General features: G+C 41.6%; 2 protein-coding genes across 2 annotated transcripts; both read right to left on the bottom strand.

The window, feature by feature from the left end:
* Window positions 1-262: 262 nt before the first annotated feature.
* On the bottom strand, window positions 263-5,202 carry LOC144713414 (RNA-directed DNA polymerase (reverse transcriptase)). Its single transcript, XM_078587963.1, has one exon. The coding sequence runs from the start codon at window positions 2,577-2,579 to the stop codon at window positions 282-284; it is 2,298 nt and encodes a 765-aa protein (XP_078444089.1). The 5' UTR covers window positions 2,580-5,202; the 3' UTR covers window positions 263-281.
* Window positions 5,203-5,340: 138 nt separating this feature from the next.
* On the bottom strand, window positions 5,341-14,134 carry LOC144713415 (putative membrane protein At3g27390). Its single transcript, XM_078587964.1, has 9 exons — window positions 13,701-14,134; window positions 10,698-10,806; window positions 10,436-10,631; window positions 10,183-10,316; window positions 9,091-9,379; window positions 8,623-8,729; window positions 8,348-8,522; window positions 6,630-7,075; window positions 5,341-5,976 (listed from the first exon to the last, which is right to left on the bottom strand). Exons 1-9 carry the CDS (start codon window positions 13,807-13,809, stop codon window positions 5,769-5,771), a joined length of 1,773 nt encoding a protein of 590 aa, XP_078444090.1. The 5' UTR covers window positions 13,810-14,134; the 3' UTR covers window positions 5,341-5,768.
* Window positions 14,135-21,652: the final 7,518 nt, after the last annotated feature.

Below are 21,652 nucleotides of genomic sequence, written 5' to 3'. Positions count from 1 at the left end.
GAACTGGACCGAACTGCAGGTAAGGTTAAGGTCCATGCCAAAAAACCAGACCGAACCGAACCCTGTCCCACGCACTCCCCATCCCCCTCCCTAGCGGCCTCCCATCACCTGCCCCAAGCACTCATCGCCCCTACTCCGCACACACAATGCCTCCGCCAACCCAGTACCAGGACCGAACAAGATCGGACCAGAACGCGACCAAACTTCAGATAAGGTTTAGGTCCATGTCAGAAAACCGGACCGGACCGAAATCGTCAAACCCTACTGGAAACCGCCTTCCACTATACATCAACAAAAGAGGTACAATCAACATCCTGGAGGGAAATTTTCCCCAAGTAAAGATCACCAGCATGCTTAGAACAGAGAGGAAGGCACTTCTTGTTCAAACTCTCATGAATGGCGCCCATCCCTCTGACCCACTTCTCCTCTTTCAAAGGATCCACATTCAACCTATTCTGCAGCAAGCGTATCCGATAGAGCTGAGCCTCCTCTCTACAGCAGAAGTGAGCCACACAAGCAAAATTTGTTTCAGGGGAGGCTAATTTCACCAAAATCATGCCCAAAACCCCATCAACCGGCTTCGGATCAGCCAAACGACGATCACCCATCATCTTAATCTCTCTCTGTGTGGGGAAGAAGATCTCTTCCTCGCAATCCGAGCTCAAAATCTTGAGATCTCTGCTGTAATGGCCGATCACCTGGCGTTTACTCGCCTCGTGCTTCTCCGCAAGAGTGAGAAAACAAGAAAATCTGACCTGATAATCGACCACGGTCTTGATAAATCTGAAGTTTCGGCAGCAGGAGAAGAAATCCAGCCACTTGATCGCCACCCCAGCGTACCATTTTACGATATCCGCGTCTTCCAGAGCGATCAGCAGCTTAATCGGCCTTGGCTGGCCCTTCTTGTTCGTCAATCCAGCGAGCTTCACCGTTTCTCTGATCAAATCCACCGGCGCGTTCACTCTCATCGCCAGCCTCGTCATATCCTTCACTGTTCTATCTTGTTCTTGTTCTTGTTCTTGTTCTTGGTCTTGTTCTTGTTCTTGGTCTTGTTCTTGTTCCTGTTCTTGTTCTTGTTCTTGGTTTTGTTCTTGGTGTTGTTCTTGGTGGGTGTTCATCCATTGATCGAGTTTCTGCTGAAATCGGTCGTGGGAAGAGAGGAGATCTGCGGGGAGCTGTTCTCGGATCTGTGGCAAGCTCAAGAAATCTCCGCGGGATAGAACACGGTGCCAAGATCTCAGCTCCTCGCTCTTCGATCGGAAGAACTCGAGCACGACTTCGCTTCCCCAGTTGTTGAATTCTTCTCTCACTAGGGATTCGATCGAGAAATCGAAGAAGAAATCGCCGGTTTTCTTCATCTTCTTGAAGACGTGGGAGAGGATCTTCAATCCGAGCTTCTTCCTCCTCGTTTCTCTGGCGTTCTTCTGCTGTTCTTCCCTGCCGCGCTTCTGCTTGAGCTGCTTCTTCTTCGCTCGTATGGCCTTCTCCGAGATGGGTTTGTAGAGAGAGGAAGGGGCCATGGCCAGAAACTCGAAGCCCAGGAAGCTAATCTTCTCGTTCTCTGCGCTGTGCACGGCCGTCCCCTGTCTGCAAACTCTCACCCCGAGCTTCGTCTCGAGGAAGAAGACGACCCTCTCCCTGGCCTCCATGGCCAGCGCCTTCGACCCCGAGCTCACCACCAGAATTTCATCCAAGTACCGAACAGCGTAGAGCCTCGGGGGATTGTGAAAGACGGAGTTTTTCTCGAAATCGGCGAGTTCAGGGTTCTGATTCTTTACCCGAAGACGAAGTTCTTGAAGATCGCGGTCGAGCTCGTGGAAGAAGACGTTGAGGAGGAGCGCGGAGAGAGGGGTTTCCTGGGGGAAGCCTCTGGCCATGTCCGATCCGCCGAGATCGATGGAGATGGACTGAGATTGGAAGAGATTGCCGATCAAATCGAGCAAGGCGGGGTCGTCGATCTTCTCTTCGAGGGTCGTCTTCAACCTCCGGACGAGATCGGGGGAGAAGGGCTGGCGGGGGAGGGCGACCCGGAACCACCAGCTAGGGTTTCTGACCGAGGTTTTGAGGTAGCGGACTGCGGTGTGGCGGCCGGCGTAGGAGAAGGAGATGAATCTGGGGTTGTAGACGACGGAGAGGACGAGGCGGAGGGCTTCCATGGCGAGCTTGAGCTCGAGATTTGGGAGGACGAGGGGATGGCCTTTGAGTCTGGAAGGGAGAAGGCGGAGGGAGGAGGATTGGGGGCGGAATTGGGCGCTGGAGAGCTCGTCGGAGAGCCGTCGGATGGAGATCCGACGGCGGGAGAGGGCTTCCGAGGGGGAAATTGGGGGAAGATCAAGGGCGAGGTTTGCGCAGGCGGCCATGAGAACGGAAGGAAGGGAGACGACGGATCGGAGGAGATGGCGGAATTTCCCGGCGGAAAACTGGCGGAGAACGAGAAATTCCAATTCCGCCGGCGAGATCGGGGAGGAAGACGAAGAGCTCGGCTCGGAGCTGTCGATCTTCGCGGAAGTTGAGCAGGGAAGCGAGGAGAGGAGGAAGGATCGGCCATGGCGGACTCTCCCCATCGCGCAGATCGCCATGGCTGGGGCTTCAGCTTAGAACGCGCCTTTGAATTTTGTAGCTGTTGCCTCCACTTGGAAAAATTTGAATTTCTTGGGATTGCCCTGCTATATATCGGCAACGGAACGGCACGTCCGGGAACTGACGGAACGGAGGATGAAACGTGACTAACGGTGACGTGACGAAACATTCGTCAGTCGTCACGTTCAATTATGTTGGGGAAAAAACCGTCACGTTCTCGTCACGCGTCCCTTTGTGCGGTGTACCATCACATCACCGTCAGCGGACGGCATCACTGATTTTTGTACGTATTTTTGTCAGCTTTAAAATTTATTAAAAATCCGTGATGGCCGTCATCCGTGGCGGCCGTTCCGTCACGTCACGCGTCTGAGGCACTTTGTCACCGTCACAACCAATCCGTCATCCGTCACCGTCACTTAGACATGGTCGCGTCACGCGTCCCTCCGTGCGGTGTACCATCACGTCGCAGTCAGCGGACCGCGTCACTGACACTAGTGACATGAAAAAACAACCCTAAAAATATATTTTTTCATTCCTTCTTATTCTTCTTCGTAGGAAAGCTTTAAAATTACAGATTTTTATACGTAGTTTTGTCAGTTTTAAACTTTTTTAAAAATCCGTCACGCCCATCATCCGTGACAGCTGTTCCGTCGCGTCACGCGTCTGAGGCACCCTGTCACCGTCACAACCAATCCGTCATCCGTCACCGTCACTTAGATATGGTTGTTCTGTTCGTTTTGTGTGAATTGTTCGTTCTGTTCGGTTTTCCAAAAATAACAAAATAAGTTCGAACAGAACATCACACAGACCCGTGTGCGGTTCTTTTGTTCACTTTGTGCGAATTTTGTTCTAGTTTTGTGCGAATGTGCAAATTTTGTTTGTTTTTGAAAAAAAAAAGAACAGAACAAAGAACAAGGCCCTGTGCAGTTCTTTTGTGTGAATTTTTTGTTCGCTTAAAACGAACAGAATAGAAAAACCATGTCTACCCCCCAACTCCGTCACTGTCACATCCTTCGTCACGGTTCGGACACGGTGACGTGACGGGTGATACCTGATGATCCCTATTTGTAGCTGGGGATTTTAGGGAATGGCTCGTCCCGGACGTGCCGAGATGGATGACGATTGGTGACAGATGAAACTGCGATGTATATAGGTTTTTACATCTCCCGTCCTGTCACGTGTCCTTGAGTTTTGAGCAAAGACCTGACAGTTGCATTACATGTCATGGGATGTTAGGAAATTGATGGTGTTTCGTGACGGATGAAACTGTGATGTATAGTTTGTTTATGTCTCCCGTCCTGTCAAGTTTCATTGAGTTTTGAGCAAAGACGGGACAGTTGCATCACATGTCATGGGATGTTAGGAAATTGATGGTGTTTTGTGACGGATGAAACTGTGATGCATAGTTTGTTTACGTCTCCCGTCCTGTCAAGTTTCATTGAGTTTTGAGCAAAGACGGGGCAGTTGCATCTCATGCCTTGGGACATCAGGAAATTGATGGTGTTTGGTGAGTACATGACACTGTGATGCATAGTTAGTCGCGTCTCACGTCTCGTCACACATACTTATGTTATTGAGAAAATCTGTTACAGTTGCATCACACGTCACCGGCCCTCTCATCTAGTCTTCGTCGCATCACAGAACGTCATCCCTGTCATTTGATGAGACATATTTGTTGGCTCCCTTGAAAAATGAACTCCTTGAAATTTGCTATGACGTGTCAGTGGGGATAGGGAAAGACGTGTCCTGGATGTTAGATATGGGATGTGACGAAGACGTGTGATGTCTTCCGTGCATCACCAAATGTCATCTCCATCACACTGGAGGTATTTGTTGGCTCCCTGGAAAAATTGAACTCCCTCAGATTTGATGCTTCTAGTAGTACAGTCTTGGTCTGGTTTTAGCAAAAAGTTAAACCGGATCTGAAGTTTTTTTCTCTTTTTTTTGTGAGCAGTGGGTGTATGACAGTCAGCAAACTCGGCATCCACGTCCCATGCCACGTGGACCAATACGACTCATAATGACCACTAGCTAACAAAAACTAAACATGTACTATTGTTCATTATCATTCATATTGATCCGCGTGACTAGGATTATATCTAGTATAGAGAGCCATATTAACGGCCAGGATTAATCTTAATAGCCAGTTAAGACGGCTATATTTAGTCTAGCCAGTTAAGGGCTATTAATACAGTATTATAAATATGAACCAACCTAGTGTTAATCCTTTGGGGGATTATACAACGATCACAAATGGTTCTCTCTCAGTCTTCTCTTCTCTCTTCCTTCTCTCATCTCCCTTCTTCTTTACAGTGGGTACAACCGACCCAAGGTTTGTGCCCTGGACACCAACTTGAGAGATTTATACAAGTAAAAAGTTTAGTGTTTGCAAGACTTTATACATGTGGAGCAAGCTCACATATCACAATTACACACGGATCCCACTCTCCCATTCCCACGGCACGAAGTAAAGAGATACAATATTAAGACCTCTGCAGCTCAGTGGGGAGTCCTCTGCTGTCAGCAGCTGGTTCTTCTCCCGCTCGGAGTTTACTACATCGTGAACAACCTAACCTAAAGTTCAAGCTATTTTTTTCTAAAATATAAGTTAGGCCTAATTTAGGTCGGGTTTTAGCGGAAGACTTAAACATAGTCCAGAAGTTTCCCCAGTCTCCGCCCCGGTGAGGTTGAGTAGTCAATTTCAAAGTCAAAGTTAAAAGGTCAAAGTCATGGTTTTGAACACAAATTGTACTTCTATAATTTTGTTCGTAGAACCAGTAAAACAGATGAAATAAAATATTGACATAAGTTTCCAACATTGTCAACCTACCGATAAAACTCAACATCTACAGCTCAGCGATAAAAATTTCCTCTAAAGCCAAAAGCAATGGATATTTCTTATCTGGCTCCGAGAAAAAAATAATACAATGATGCTACAAACTTGGTATTTACAGAATCATAAAAAATGGGTAATTGTTATAAACTTATCTCCGTCCATACGCAAATGTGGAGAAGATGAACTAGGTCGTGAAACTGTCCCAACAAGCCACACTTCCCCACAAATCAGAGATGAGTTGCAGTTGACTTACCTCGGCAACTTCCCAAAAATCCAAAAGAATATGAACTTCATCCTAGCTTCCTCCAGATATTTAACCAAAATACAACTGTTTTGCAGATATAAAACTCCCTCAAACCTCAGCATGCATGGCTTCAATGGAAACATGATCTTTAGAAGGCTTTGGAATTCTAATGTTTCCGACGGATATAAAACTGCTTCCATCAGAAATTTCTGGGTTTTCTTTCCCCAGTGCATGAGCGGTGAGGACCTTCACCACGCGCTGGAATATTCGCCGGTAAGTTGGAATTTTTGAAATGCTCCCCGCCATGCCCACCAATCTACAGAAAAAAATTATATTCATCCTCTATTGCTTGTTTTTTGAGATGGAACATGACTGATCGTACTTTGATGTGGCGACCGTTTAAAGAAAAAACTACAGAATCAAAAAGAATAAAATGATGTAACACCTTTGTTTTCGTCTGCCCTTTTTGATGGGTATGGAGTTCAACTCAATCTTTTTAAAAAGAAATTCAAATTCTGGTTTCCAACCGGTCATTAGAAAAACTGAAGTGCAGGGATTCCAAAGTAGCTTCATCCAAATATCGTAATTATTAAAATAAATGTTGTAAGAACTCAGTTTCGTCTGCTTTTATTGAATGCGTATGGACTTCAACTATACTATTATAAAAAGTCAACATATGAAACTCGGGTTTTGAATTTCCCATTAGAAAAAACGAAATGCAGGAAGCTTAGCATATTGTAAACCCAAATTGCAAATAATTTCATTAATGCATTGTCTGGGTTTTGGAAAATTATAAGTGCAATTATAGGGAAACTTTAATGATTAAACATCGCAAGGCTATTCCAACATGACAATGAAAATTTGGAAGCGAAGTTGAAATTAAAATTGGTTCAGGGCAATGACGAATCACCACAATCATCTTTTATCTCCTACCCAGATAAATAATGGACAAAAATAATGTATTCATACCTTCTACTAATGGCCTGAATTTGGGCATTTCTCAAAGCATCTTTAGGAACCACAGCCCCATTGTGCCATGACTCCATGCGCTGCTTGTCATTTCCGAAAATCACCAACTTCTCCAAGAATCTTAGCTCACCCACATTAAGATTGATGACTTTAACCTGCTCCTTTAGGACCATCACAGGATGGAAAAACCAGTCCAGCAACCGATCCTGCGGTCGATTCAAATAGTTGATCTCTTCTCCATTACTCAGCATGATTCCACAATGTCCCGATTTGATGGAGTCCATCACGATGTCCAGAAGACAAAATGCCGGGAGCCCAACTCCAACTATGCCTCCATTGTTTCCCTTCACCTTCCCCCAATCAATAAGATCTGTTAATGTAATGACCCCTGCATTAATCAGCAACTTCCCTCCATCTTCACAGGCTGTCATCATTTCATCCCAAATCTGTAAACATCATGAGATATTAGCAATGCCTATACAAAATGCATAGAGGGAATAGCATGTACACGAGTTTCATTTAATAATTTATGGATATATGAGCACACTTGATAATTATCATTTTTCATGGTAATGGCATCAATAGACGCAGAAATCAAAATATTAGTTTTAGTTGGCAGTTATAGGTCTCTATCGAGGAACAAATCTTGAATGGACAGAGCGAGCTAGGGATCATTATCAGGGTCCGGTCGATGTGATAGATTGAATCTTGTGAACAGATAAATTTTTTTTTGAACTATACTTTTGAACAGATAATGATAGGGACAATGGATTGATCGAGCTTTTGATCAGGTCATATCTGAACTGATTCGACTTCAGAGGTCCACAGAGAGCAATTGCAAGAGAAATAGGAAGATGACCATGGCTACAGGTCCAGATCTCCTGCCAAGCTCAACGTTTTTTACTGGCCTGCATAGGGGATGGCGCCACTAAAGCTGAAAAAAATCCTCCCAGCAGGAGTGGGGCTGGTACCAGAATCAGAGAAAGAAAGGAGTATCTACTAATCTTAGATGCATATAAGACAGATTCATGAATGTTGGTCAAAGATACAACTAAAAAATAAATTTGAGCCAAGCTAGCGACAGAAAGAACCAGCTGAAATCTGATAGGGACTTTACGAAGACATATCATAGAAAGCATAAGAGAAGGGAGATCTCACGTGCAGACCAGTAAAGGCACGTGCGGAGATCATAATAAAATGGCAAGAATCAAGAACAGTATAAATAAAGGCCCTGCTGAGATGAAGAGGCAGTTGTGAAGTTTATATCGCTTGGGCGAGAAGGCTGGCGGGAGATCCTCCTGACTAGAGGAGCAAGAGCCGATCCGGCCTTGTTCCGGGCTAGCAGTTCCTTTTTCCTTTCCCTCTCATCCTTCCCTCCAATCTGGTCTTATTCTTCCCTCATTCTCCTCTCTCGTACAATTGATCCATGGGGATCGTGTATTGCTATTGTTCTCCCAGAACGTTGTTCATTTTCTTGAGTATTCTTGGCTTTCTATCATCTACATTGTCGGAATCTTATCAAAATCACACTCTTCATTAAGGATACACATTTATCAATGCTAATGATATTAAAAGCGTTTGAATAATCACAGCTACCATGTATCATTATGATGATAATACGGTGAAAAAATTCAAGCTGCCAAATCTCAAACACGGACTAGAGTAGGGAGAGAAACACTGATTCTTATTGAACATTTATTCAAAAGAAGAATTATTACCTGAACCATCTTCACTTCACGGATGACCTCTCTGACAGATCTCGATGGTGCTAAATTTGGTACCAGTAATGCCGGTGGCTGCAAGGGACCAGAGAAAGCCTTTTCAGCTTTGGGAGCTTCTGGGCGAACTGACAACTCCATGGAATCAGATACCTTCCTCTTCCTGTATTGCGGCCTATTTCAAGCAACAAGATGACGGAAAAAACACAAAATCCTTAGGGGTTCGGAAGATGGATAAAGGGTTCGAATTACAGAAGATCAGTGTGGCATTGAACCTTGGAAAGTAGGTTCCCTCACTGAGGTACAGCCAATCGTTGGTGTATTCATCGAACTCGGCTACCGTGGCGACAACATAGGCTAATCCTCTTCGCAGGGATCTCTCCTGAGAAGAAACCATGAAGTTTAAGAGAAAAAAAATCTTAAAAAAATACAAGTACGAGGAAGCTGAAGCTAGGTTTCCCCTAGGATGAAGAGTCTATCTGTCATGGACAATAACGATCTCACCATGGAACAGGGACAATGGTGATTTTGTCATCTATGAGGGATGATGAGTGAATTATCTACTTAGGACAATGATGATTTCTTGACATCGGCCAGATATATGAGGACATCTTGTCATTGCCTTCATCATCTGAATAGGTTAAATTGATGAGAAAGCGATGAAAAGCTGTCATCGTCATCTCAAACTCATTCATGGTGACACTAAACCCTAGATGAAGCAGGAGAAGTGCCACTGGTGTGACCTGATACACGATGACGGCACCGTAGAGGCCGAAGAAGATGCCGGCGAAGAAAGCTAGGATAATGCAACCGATGACGGCGACAGGCCAGAAGAGGATGGCCAGGCCGGCAATGGGCACACAGGATGTCTCCTGAAACGGCCCTTTCCCGCTTATAAGGTCTTGAAGTAGCCTCTGCCACCCTTTGAAAAGCATGTACGGGCTCTTAACGATGGCAATTAAGGTATAAAGCGGAAGATCCACGATGATGCCCACAATTGCCACTAGAATGCAAGCCGGCACATCCACAAATCTGTCATGAATCGCAGAAATACCATTCATATTAAGAGTTTTTGTGTTGAAATCATTTCCCACCTTTTCGTCAGAGAAATCAGTGGCGTTCACTAGAAAAATTAAGAAAGGGATGAACTATACATATTAAAAAACTGGTCCGATGATCTAGAGCAACTATGTTACAGAGTTGTCAGCATATTGATCATTTTTTGAATAATCATTTTTAAAAAAATAAAGAATAAACTTTCTTTCAAAAAAAATAATAAAATAAAGAATAAACTAAATATCTGAGTTTCGGGAAAGGACAGGGACTTGTAGTTGACGGGCAGACTTAAAATTCAGAATTACCAGGGCAAAGATCATGCCCTTGAAAAAAGTGATCCCCGCGTTCTCTTTGGAGAAATAAGCGATGGGCCGCAGAAAGAGAAAAACACCATTGGAACTGAGTTTCGTAAGTTTCCTTATTAAAAATTTGTGAATCCCATTGGAAAAATAATGGTAACCGAGCTGTTCTTGGAGATTTGATTTTTCACAAGGAACACTCATTTGTTGTTCTAGGAGCATCCGTGTTGCAGAGTTAGCAGGGCAAAGATCATGTCCTTCCATTAATTAGTCCCCTGTGTTCATCTTCGAAGAAATGAGTGGTGTACACCCAAAACACACATCATATTTTTCAAAAATAACACTGATTTTGTAAACATTAGAGATGAACTAGATATCTAATTTTGCACAAAAAACTCAGGATTCAGAATCATCAGGGCAACTATCAAATCTTTCACGAAGGACCATGATTTTTCATACGTAATAGATAGATTTTCAGACCTGATTCTGAGAGGTTGAGGGTCCTCCTCAGCGTCTCGGAGCTCCTTCAAGTACACAGGGATGGAGTGGAAGGAGAAGTCTGCGAAATCCCGAACAACCGTGCAGCTCCCTTTGATAGTTCCCCAAGTCCCGTCCTGATTTTCGACTCCATTTCAATGTCAAATTGAAAAAAAAAACGATCGAGGAAACAAAAGAAACACAGAAATTTTCCATAAATCACTCGAAAAAAAAAATGGCAAAGGTCGGGGCGTACGACGATGCAATGAAGGAACTTGTTTCTCTCCCCTTCGAGGCGGAAGGCGTCGAAGGTAGCCATCCAAGGCGAGACAAAGCCATAGCCGAGCCCAACAAAGACGCTTCCAGCGCAGCCGACGGCGAGCCAAAGCACGAAAACGACGGGAAGCGAAAGCAGGAGAACGATCTTCAGCATCGCGCTAACAGCGCTCGTCCTGCGAAACAATCTCAAACCCTAAATCTCGGATGAATCGAACAAGAAATCGAAGAATGGAGATTACTCGATGATGGTGAGAACTGTCCAGTAGACGTGGGCGGGGAACAATCCGACGAGCACCCCAACATTGCCGGCGATGATCACGATCGCCGCCATGGGCCCGATCATCAACCCTGGAAACCAGAGAGAAGATCGCCATGAAAAACTCTACCAATCTTGTAAGCTTTCTGTACATTCGTATATATATATATATATACACCCACACACACACACACAACAGAGAAGAAAAGAAAGAGATGAACTGGATTTATCACTCGTCAACGTCAAAGTCAACGTCAAATGTCAACGTCAGAGTCAACTTTTTATTAGGTTTAGCAATTATATGTTGTTGTCATCAAAGTCAACTGTCTGTGTTGTTGTCATCAAAGTCAAAGTCACCTTTAAAGTCAACGTCAAAGTCAACTATTTATTAGGTTTTGCAATTACGTTTCGCAGGGATCGGCATGTCTGGACGATGACGACATGTGGTGCCAATCTTATTGTTGAGGGATCTGAACGGAAATCACGACGACGGTGATGTCAGCCGTCTATGTTGTCGTCGTCAACGTCAACGAGCTTTGTCGACTAGTTTTACTAAGATTAGAAAATCAATTCTTGAGTGATCGGCATGTGGGCACGTCGACGATGAGTGGTGGCAATGTGAAAGTTGACGAACAGGAGATGAAATCATGACGACCGCGACGTCAACTGTGTATGTTGTCGTCGTCGTGAATGATAGTTCTTGACATGAATTATTTATGTTAGGATTTGTCACTAGTCAATGTCAAAAAAAGTCAACGCTAACGTAAGCGGGTTTTAATTGGGTTAGCAATTCCCTTTCCCTGGGGATCTACACCTGTGGACGATGACGACGATTGAGTTCAATGATGACGTCAACAAATAGAAGATGAAATCACTAAGATGATGATTTCAACTGTCTATGTTGTCGTCTTCGTCAACGCTAGTCATTGACACCGTGGCTACTGTTAGTTATTGACAGGAAATTCAGATGTGAGTTAGTTGGTCAGATTGGAGAGCGAGTTTATACTAGCAGAATCAGATATTCAGATAGCAGATCATAAAATTGAAGAAGAGATTAGAAGGGTATGAAGCACATCAATAGCAAACTGAAAAAATACTAGTGGAAGATTTAAGAAATAGCAGACTAATAAAGTAAGACAGTAAGTGTTAACAAATAGAAAACTGATATTAACCCAGTCGAAGATTTTAGCATATTCTCTGGTTAAGAATTAGAATTGAACAAGATCAGGTGGATACTAATATTCAAATGGCAACATATGGGAATGGAAAAAGAATGAAGAAACATATGCAAAAATTGTAGTTAAATTGTTATTCTATGATGGCAATGGTGTCATCATCTTCATCTGTGTGTCCTAAGTTGACTTCGTTGATGTATTTATAACAACTAATCATCGACATCATTGTCGTCGTCACTGTCATTGGCGTGGATGTCATCATAATCCGATTACATCCACATACACCAGGAGGATGTCGTATGGCAAATGTTGTGCCGATTTCGATGACGGCTAATCAATAGTGGTTACTGTCATTCATCAATGTCAGCCACCAACATTGCAATATAATTGTTATGTCATGGACGTCGATTTCCTATGATTGTATTGGCGTTGACGATGGCAGTGTCATCGACAGTTCGTCAACTGTTCATAACCTTCGGCGTCAACGTCAACGAGTTGTAGTCTGACATCATTGAGTCAAAGAGATACCATAGAGAAGAGAGGGAGATACCAGGGGGAGGGTTAGAGAGAGAAAGAAACAGAGATAGGGAGGAAATATTCAGAGATGGAGAGGGGGGAGAGAGTGTGAGATATATAGGGATATGCATGAGAGGGATAGAGAGATACGGAGATACAAGAGAGGGGGAGGGAATAGGGAAAAGAGAGAGGGAAGAGAAAACTAGAGAGGGAGAGAGGAAGAGAGGGAAAGAGAGATTTACTAGAGAGGGAGAGTGAAGAGAGAAAGAGAGAGGGAGAGAGAGATGCCAGAGAGGGAGAGGGAAGAGAGAAAGAGATAAGGAGAGAGAGATACTAGAGAGGGAGAGTAAAGAGAGAAAAAGAGGGAGAAAAGAAAAAGAGAGAGGGAGAGATACTAGAGAGGGAGATAGAATAGAGAGAGAGAGAGAGAGAGGGAGAGAGAGAGAGAGAGAGAAAGAGGGAGTGGGACAGGGAGACAGGGAGAGGCAGGAACAGAGGGAGAGAGACAGGGAGAGGGAGGGAGAAAGAGACAGAGAGAGAGAGAGAGAAAGAGGGAGAGGGAGAAAGAGGAAGAGGCAGGGATAGAGAAGGCGAGGAAGGAAGAGAAATAGAGAGGAGAGAGAGGGAGAGAGGGATAGAGAGAAGGCGAAGCAGAGAGAGAGAGAGGAGAGAGAGGGAGAGAGAGAAGGCGAAGCAGAGAGAGAGAGAGGAGAGAGAGGGATAGAGAGAAGGCGAAGCAGAGGGAGAGAGAGGAGAGAGAGGGATAGAGAGGAGAATCAGAGAAGGATTGGGAGAGAGAGAGAGAGAGAAAGAGAGGGATAGAGAGGAGAACGAGAGAAGGATCGGGAGAGAAAGAGGGAGGAGAGGGAGAGAGAAGGCGATGCAGGAAGAGAGAGAGAGGAGAGAGAGAGAGAGTAATAGAGAGAAGGCGAAGCAGCGAGAGAGAAAGAGAGAGAGAGAGAAGGATAAGGAGGGAGAGAGGGAGAGAGAGAGAGAGAGAAGGAGAGGGAGAGAGAGGGGGCAGAGAGGAAGAGAGAAGGAGAGAGAAGGACAGGTAGAGAGAGAGAGAGAGAAGGAGAGGGAGAGAGAAGGAGAGGGAGAGAGAGGGGGCAGAGAGGAAGAGAGAAGGAGAGAGAATGATAGGTAGAGAGAGAGAGAGAGAAGGAGAGGGAGAGAGAAGGAGAGGGAGAGAGAAGGAGAGGGAGAGAGAAGGAGAGAGAATGAGAGAGAGAGAGAGAGAGAGAGAGAGAGAGAGAGAGAGAGAGAGAGAGAGAGAGAGAGAGAGAGAGAGAAACCTTTGAAGAAGCCGAGCACAAGAGCGCAGCAGAAAGCGAAGACGACATAGGCCACCCAGAGACCCTTCTTCGCCGATTCGGCCGCCTCCGCCGACCTCAACTGTACCATCGACCCTGCCTCCCCCTTCCTCCAATCAAAACCCTCTCCAAGAACCAGGGCTAGAGAGAGAAACTAAAGAAAGAGAGAGAGAGAGAGAAACCGATAGAAAGAGATAGAGAGAGAATTCTTCAGCTCCGAAGACGGGCGACAAGGAAGTCGATAAAACACCAATCTAGAGAAGACGAACAAGAACTAGAACACCAATCTAGAGAGAGAAGAAGACGATGAGAAAGAAATCAATTAGTAGGAGAAGAAAGAGATAAGAGAGGAAGGAACGCTTCTGAAGAGAGTCCACAATCTTCAGACCAAGTCTTCCTCCTGTTTACTTACGCCGAATTAGACGGGCGTGAGCTATCATATATTGTGTTTAATGTGATGATGTATCATGGGTCTTCTATTACATCATAAACTTCAAGATAAAACAATTGAATTAGTATGATTTTGTCCAGCGATGATGGATCCGTCTAAGTTTCTAACTTAATATCAGTTTGTAAGAGATGATTATTATTATTAGATGAAAACTGGGGGCGAAGTATCCGTGATTTCTTTGAATATTCTGGCCGCGATCCACGCGTTTATTTTCTTTTTTAGAACGATTGTTTATCGCGAGAGTTGACCGGAGAATATTCATCGTCTTTGTTCATCCAACGGCGGTATCGTCGGGCGTAGTCAAATATGCGGTCAGGGGGGGCAGCCTGCCGCCATCCTGGACCGCTCCTAAAACTAAATCCCGACGGTATCGAGAGTTGTAGCGAGAGATGCGGATATGGTTAATCTGTTTTTACTTCCAACATCTTAGACTGGAAATTGAATTCTCGATCATTCTTTCTCTCTCTCTATCTCTTTCTATTTCTCTCTCTCTCTCTCTCTATGTCTCTCTCTCTATCTGTCTATCTATCTCTCCAACTCTCTCTCGTTCTGTCTCTATCTATCTATCTCTCCAAGTCTCTCTCGTTCTCTCTCTCTTTCTATCTGTCTCTCCCTCTCCAACTCTATCTCGTTCTCTCTCTCAACATATGTATATCTATCTCTCTCTCTGTCTATCTTCATCTGTCTGTCTGTCTATCTGTCTATCTATCTCTCTATCTCTATATCTTTATCTGTCTATCTATCTCTTTGTCCCTCTATCTTTATCTGTCTATCTATCTCTCTCTCTTTATCTGGCTATCCATCTCTTGGTCTCTCTCTCTCTTTATCTGGCTATCCATCTTTTGACCTCTCTCTCTTTATCTGGCTATCCATCTTTTGGCCTCTCTCTCTTTATCTGGCTATCCATCTCTTGGTCTCTCTCTTTATCTGTCTATCCATATATTGGTCTCTCTCTTTATCTGTCTATCCATATATTGGTCTCTCTCTTTATCTGTCTTTCCATCTTTTGGTCTCTCTTTATTTATCTGTCTATCCATCTATTAGTCTCTCTCTTTATCTGTCTATCCACCTCTTGCTCTCTCTTTGTCTATCCATATCTCTCAATCTATATCTCTTTTCTCTCTCTCTCTCTCTCTCTATCTATCCCTCTCTCTATCTCTCTCTCTCTCTATCTATCCCTCTCTCTATCTATCCCTCTCTCTATCTCTCTCTCTCCTCTCGCACTCTGTCTCGGTATCTCTTTCTCTCTCAATTAATCCATGTCTCTCGCTCTCTCCTCTCTATCTTTTTCTCTCTATCTCTCTTACTCGCTCTCTTTGTAACTTTCTCTCTCTATTCGCCTCTCTCTTTCGCTCTCTCATTCTCTCTCTGTATCTTCTTTCTACTTATCTCTCTCTCTCTCTCGAAGTCTCTCCGTGTCTCTCTCTCGCTCTTTGTGTATATATATATATATATATCTATCTCTCTATCACTCTTGCTCTCTCTCTCTCTCTCTCCTAATCTCCTCTCCCTCTTTGTCGCTCCCCCTACCTCTATTTATCCATCTCTCTCATTTATTTATTTATTTCTTTCTTTCTGTGTCTCTCACAGATCTTGGAATAATAAATAGTCCGGTGAATAGTAATAAACAGCTGTATTTATGTTTTGTAGGTATAGGAACAATTTAGTTATATGCAGTATGTTTGGCTATGGTAAGCTCCTTAACTTTTTGCACCCACTGAGGCTGCTGATAAATTCAATGCGTTTTTTTTTTCTCTCATTCTAGATGGAAATTAATTGAGATCATAGTAAACAGTTGGGGAAAATATACTTTATTTTCATTCAGGTATAAAATATTTGATGGAAAGCTATACAAGTTCTCTCGCTCGGTTGATCGAAATAAATTGAGATCTGAGTAGATATTTTTTATGAATACATATTTTATTTTATCCCTGTTATATTTTTTTACTAATAGTCATACGATCTCTGTTTTTCTCTCCCTGTCGCTCTCTTTCTAGATGGAAATAAATGAAGATATGAATAAATGTTTTTACTGAAATGATTTTATTTATACTCATATTTTAAAATATTTGACGGATAGGCTTGAGATTCATCTATATCGCTTTCTTTCTAGATTGATGTAGATTTAGATCTGAATAAATATTTTTAAGAAAACATATTTTATTTATGTTTATATTTAAAAGTATTTGACGGATAGGATACAAGATTTATCTCTTTCTTTATAGAAATAAATTAAGATCAATAATTTGTCTCTGTAAATATATTTTATTCATATTCATATTGAAAACTATTTTATGATAGACATACAAGTTCTACCCCCCTTCTCTAAGTCGCTCTCTTTCTAGAAGGAAATAAATTGAGATTGAATAATTTGTTTTATAACAAGAATACTTTATTTAGATTCAGATTTAAAACAATTTGACCTTTAGGCAAAAAATATTTTTTTGCCAACGTCAGTCAACATCCACATTAATGTGTTACACAATAACATATTCCATGGTCCACTAGTAACATGGCTAATTGGCAATAATAAACATTCACTGGAGGTTGTATTAAATGTTAGGTATTTTCTCTCCCTTTGCATAACATATGCAGGTTACTGAAGTGAACTTTATCTTCCCACTTGCTGTTTTGGGTGTGAGTGTACTTCAATGTCTGGATCTCTATATGTATCTTTTGGTTCTTATTATGCAGCCTGACCATGTAACATGATTTTGTATTGCCACTACATAACAGTGTTTGGGGCCCAATAAATAATATAATGGGGGAGATAAAAGAGCTTTTGGTGTCCCTTTCTTGTGAGATGCACTAGGTGACCATAAATCTAAGTTCTCTCATTTAGTTTATCTTGAGAAAGTCAGCAACAGGACAAAATAAATAATTCAACTTGAAGAGGATTAAGTCTGTTAGGAGAATCAGAATACTGCTGGCAGACTTAAAAATTAAAGAGTGGAGACAATACCTCACCTGGCAGCTTTTTATATTCACCTCCAAAAAATCCAACCCTGACCTGTGTAAAACTGCATGACTTTGATTCAGTCATAAATCTGAAATCACATTCAATATGTGTCATATTGGTTGTAAGTTAAAAGAATATCCTGAAATTTCTTAAGAGGTTGAAACATATGGAAATTAATTGAGAAATACTTTATGGATGAATATGTACCGAACGATAGGATGTTTCAGTTCATTTTAATATTTCAATCTAATGACACAGATAATGGTTTCTGTTATTTTTAATATCTAGCCAATAATAATAAACCAAACTTACAAAAAAACTTATATTATCATTTGTGGATAAACTAGATTCTACGATCCCATTGGGATCCTATAAAAAAGTAACGTATCCCATTCCAGCAAATGATCCTATACAGTTCATATATCTATTTCATAATTTGATCACGAAAACATTTCTTCTTGAACGGGGAAGGTTATCTGACTTTCAGTTAAAGACTGCGGGAGAAGAAACAACTCATCGATTGACCTTGTCTAAGAAGAATTGGTTCTAGTCGATCGTTCAACTGGTCAAATACACATCAAACAACAGCTTCAAAGCCTAAGTGCTCGTAAACTCGCTTCTGCTCCTAAACTCGCACCTAAAGTAGCTTCTGCTCATAAATCACTCCAGTTCGTCAATTCGCTTTTTTATGAATTGAACAAGAATTTTACTAGGGCTGGGTTGGATGAAGCCGGCTGATATAGCTTTTCAACAACGAGTGATTCTGATAAGCCTAGAAATGTGTGTAAAAATGTCGTTGATTTGGCATTTAGACTTGTACAATAAAATTTAGAAATACCCTTAATCACTAAATATAGAATATAGAGCAAGCAAGTGGTCGAACCACAGGGACGCAGCAAGCAAGAATTTTAATCCAATTTTTAACGAATTAATTCAAGGATGAATTAATTTTGCGATTAATAAACCTTAATTATACTTAATAACGTTTTCAATTAATCAAAATTAAGTAAAAACTTAAAATTTTGATTTTAAATATTTCGATCAAAAAGCTCAAGAAAAAATAATTTCAATTATAAGATCAGATTAATTCAGATTATTAATTTCCCAATTAATTCTTGAATAATAATTCGGCAAAACACCGCGACATCCGTCTCCGCTGCACTGTTTGCCGCCGTCTTCATCATCCGGCCGGCTGAACCGCCCCGCCCACCAGTAGTCGGGCCCACCAGCGCCTTGACGACTATCCATGGAGCGTCGACCACGTGAAGATAGAGACACCCTTCGGCCCCAACGAATTGAGGACCCCGCGCCGGACCTTTCCGGGACAACCCACCGAAAGCGGGGCGTGCCGTCCAAGATGATCGTCCCCGATCCGAACGAACAGATCACGCTTCCGCCGCAGGACGTCGACGACGTCCGTCCTGCATCATACATTTTGCCCATGCCTCAACATTTTAGAATCGTTCAAGAAGAAGTTAAAAATACAAATCAGAAACTTACAACTTTGAATGCAGGATCAAGATTTGTCGACTTCCAAAGCAACTCCTGTGTCCTTCCTGGCCAAATCCTTGGGGAGATTTTAAAAAGTGAATTTCACCCTTTTCCAGTCCTCTATTTAAAGATCCAACTGTCTGGAGAAGGGGAAAAGACAAACATGCCCTCAAAATTTCAGCCCAATCGGACATCTAGATCTCAAAATATCGTCGTTTTGCTGAGGATTAATCCTAGCTGTTGGATTAATTTATCTCTCCTCCAAGAAGCTTGGAAATAGCGCTTTCTGATTGGTTGCCACAATTTTCCTCGTTTTCCCCCTTCTCAGATCGCGTTCTGACACGTAGTTGTCCGTGTCCACAGGGCGCAATCGTTGGAGAATTATGTTTGATTTAAATGGCCCAAAAAATGCCATGTCGCCCTTCGTTTTATTTGTTTTCTGTAAAATAAGCAGAAAACGACAAAAGCAGCCGCAATTTTTGACACATGCATTGTCGATTTCTGTGTGCATTTAATGCACGCGGTGAATCGACGCCGCATGCATATCGAATTATGTGTGTCGGTTAGCGCGTACATTAAATGTATGCGTTAACGACTAAGATAAATTATAAATCCATGCGGAGAATCGATCTCTGCGTGCATTTATTGCACGAAGATTAAAAAAACCTTTTCTTCGTCATCTTCCGCGTCACATAGTACTTAATTATGAGCTAATGATTGGCTGATTATGGCATCGCGATTTGCGATGCCATAATGAGCCAATAATGCTCATTTTCCCTCTCTCTTATTTATTTTAATAATATGCACCATTCATTTGCCCGAATTTCGGGCGAATGACATGGATGCCACTTAATATATATATATATATATATAAATGTATTAAAAAAATGCTTTATAAAATGTATATAAATAAAATATGTATTATTTAAATAAGAAAAAATCATTTCTTGGCTAAATATTGGTCAGAAAAATATATAAAAATATGGAAGAATTCCAAAAAAATTATTAATCAACCTTTAGCCAAGTATTTAAGGCCCTGTAAAAAATATTTCTTTAATGAAATGAGGTTAAATACCATGTAGAAAAATGATAAAAATTAAAAATAATAGTAAAATCAAAGTGTAAGTCATTTATCTTCATTTTAATATGATAACATGCAAATATGGTCACTAAAACACATAAATATAATGTAAAATTCATCAATTAATCCTGTTGATTTGCAAGTTATCAGATTCCATTGACCGGTACAAAGGCAGATAAGCTATGGAGACGTGTAATAAAATGGCTGCGTCACAGAGGTAATGGTAATTAGGGAACTACTACCTTTATGTCTGAGGTGGGGGAGGGGAAAGCTTAGGCCTACTTATCCTGATAGGACCCCAACAAGGTTCTACCTGAAAGACGTTCCATATTATATTGTCGAGTCGAAAGGTTTCTGTACGTGATTATAGTATGTCACGTCGTGTGTCCCAGTGGCTGACGTGTCCCAGCACCCATGGAAGTCAAATTCTTTTCTTCTTCGCTCGTCTGCTCGTAAACTCGTGCCAAAAGTCGCTCCTTCAGGAAACCTTCAGAATTTACATAACATAAGTTCTTACAGAACCTTGCAGCATAGGTAAGGTTCAGCATGAATGAAATGACTTCTTTTGGGTAAGACATGGTATTGTTTTAGTCTAATACTTGTCGTGGGAATAGGTTATTCTTTTTTTAATCAGAACAAACTACCTGTCAATTATATAGTAAGCAAACACATACAGTTCAACTTTTTTTGTTAATATAGATTGATTTTCTTCATTCGCTGTTCATTTACTTCGTAATGTGACCTCAGAACCTTCAGAAACTTTGAATTACTTCATTTTTTTCAGATCTTCATTCCATCTTCATCTTCGTTGACTTTGTAACATCTGTTGAATCTCACTACCCCACAATTGAAGACTTGTTGAATCTCATGGTTAGATACTTGTAGAAAAAACATTGTCATCCATCCACAAGATGTCCTTGGTGTTTTAAGTCATTAGATCAGTTATACAAATGTGCCTTGAAACAACCTAATTTGGATTTAGGTAATATGCCATCAAGGGATTCATATAGATCAATTCAGTTAACCCTTTCTTTAAAGAGCATCCACCATTTGTCCTTAGTGTCTCCCCAATAATAACAACAATATCAGCCAGACTTATCAGATAAGTAGAATCAGATGGTGCTATTATGTCTAGATAATTTGATGACCATCTACGTTATCCATTGAATATGACTAATTATCATTTTATTATGATATCATCACAGTTCACTAGGTCATTTTCAAGTATTCAAAACACTCGCGCCTTTACTTCATTCTTCAGGAATTGGATAACCTCAGAACCTATGTGAAAACTCATTTATTTTTGCTCATTAAAAACTACACCTCCAGCTTATGGCCCCCTTTATTGTTCCTTGGTTTGCATTGTTCCTTGGTTTTGGTTCAAGCTGGGGTAATCAAAAATAATTTTACAATATCATCAAACTTTTGTAACCTCAATCTAGCCTCTGACTTATTTTTATTTTTCCCTTTCTTGTGTTTCTTTACTTAAAACTTTAATTTTAGCTAGCCATTAAATCAAGCTTTTCGATTTTTGGTACATAACATACTCAAATTCATCAAAAACAAAATTTTCAAATATCTCTTAAGTATATTATCTTGTGATGATATATACATTGTTTGCTATGAGAAGTGTAATAACCTGAGAAGGGAGGTATGAATTAGGTAATGATGCAATGCATTGTATTGAAGTTATTTTAGGTAGGATATTAGTGAGTAATATTTCATAACATAAATTCTTAAAATCTGAGGAAAATGGATAAAATAAATGAGTAAATTTACAAATTTGTCTCATTTGGAATAGTTACGAGTTTAATCTCAGTGAATAATCATCTATCTGCTTGATATTCATACATATATTTTTTTACACATTTAATTCTAAAATATTTGATTCTCTCTCTCGGTCTCCCTCTCTCTGAGACGTTCTCTTTCTCTTAAAATCTCTTTCTCTCTCT

The sequence above is a fragment of the Wolffia australiana genome, chromosome 16 (assembly GCF_029677425.1).
Source record: "Wolffia australiana isolate 7733 chromosome 16, ASM2967742v1".
Lineage (NCBI taxonomy): Eukaryota > Viridiplantae > Streptophyta > Magnoliopsida > Alismatales > Araceae > Wolffia > Wolffia australiana.
Note: the sequence above shows the minus strand (reverse complement) of the source record. Positions and strands in the feature narration are given on the sequence as shown.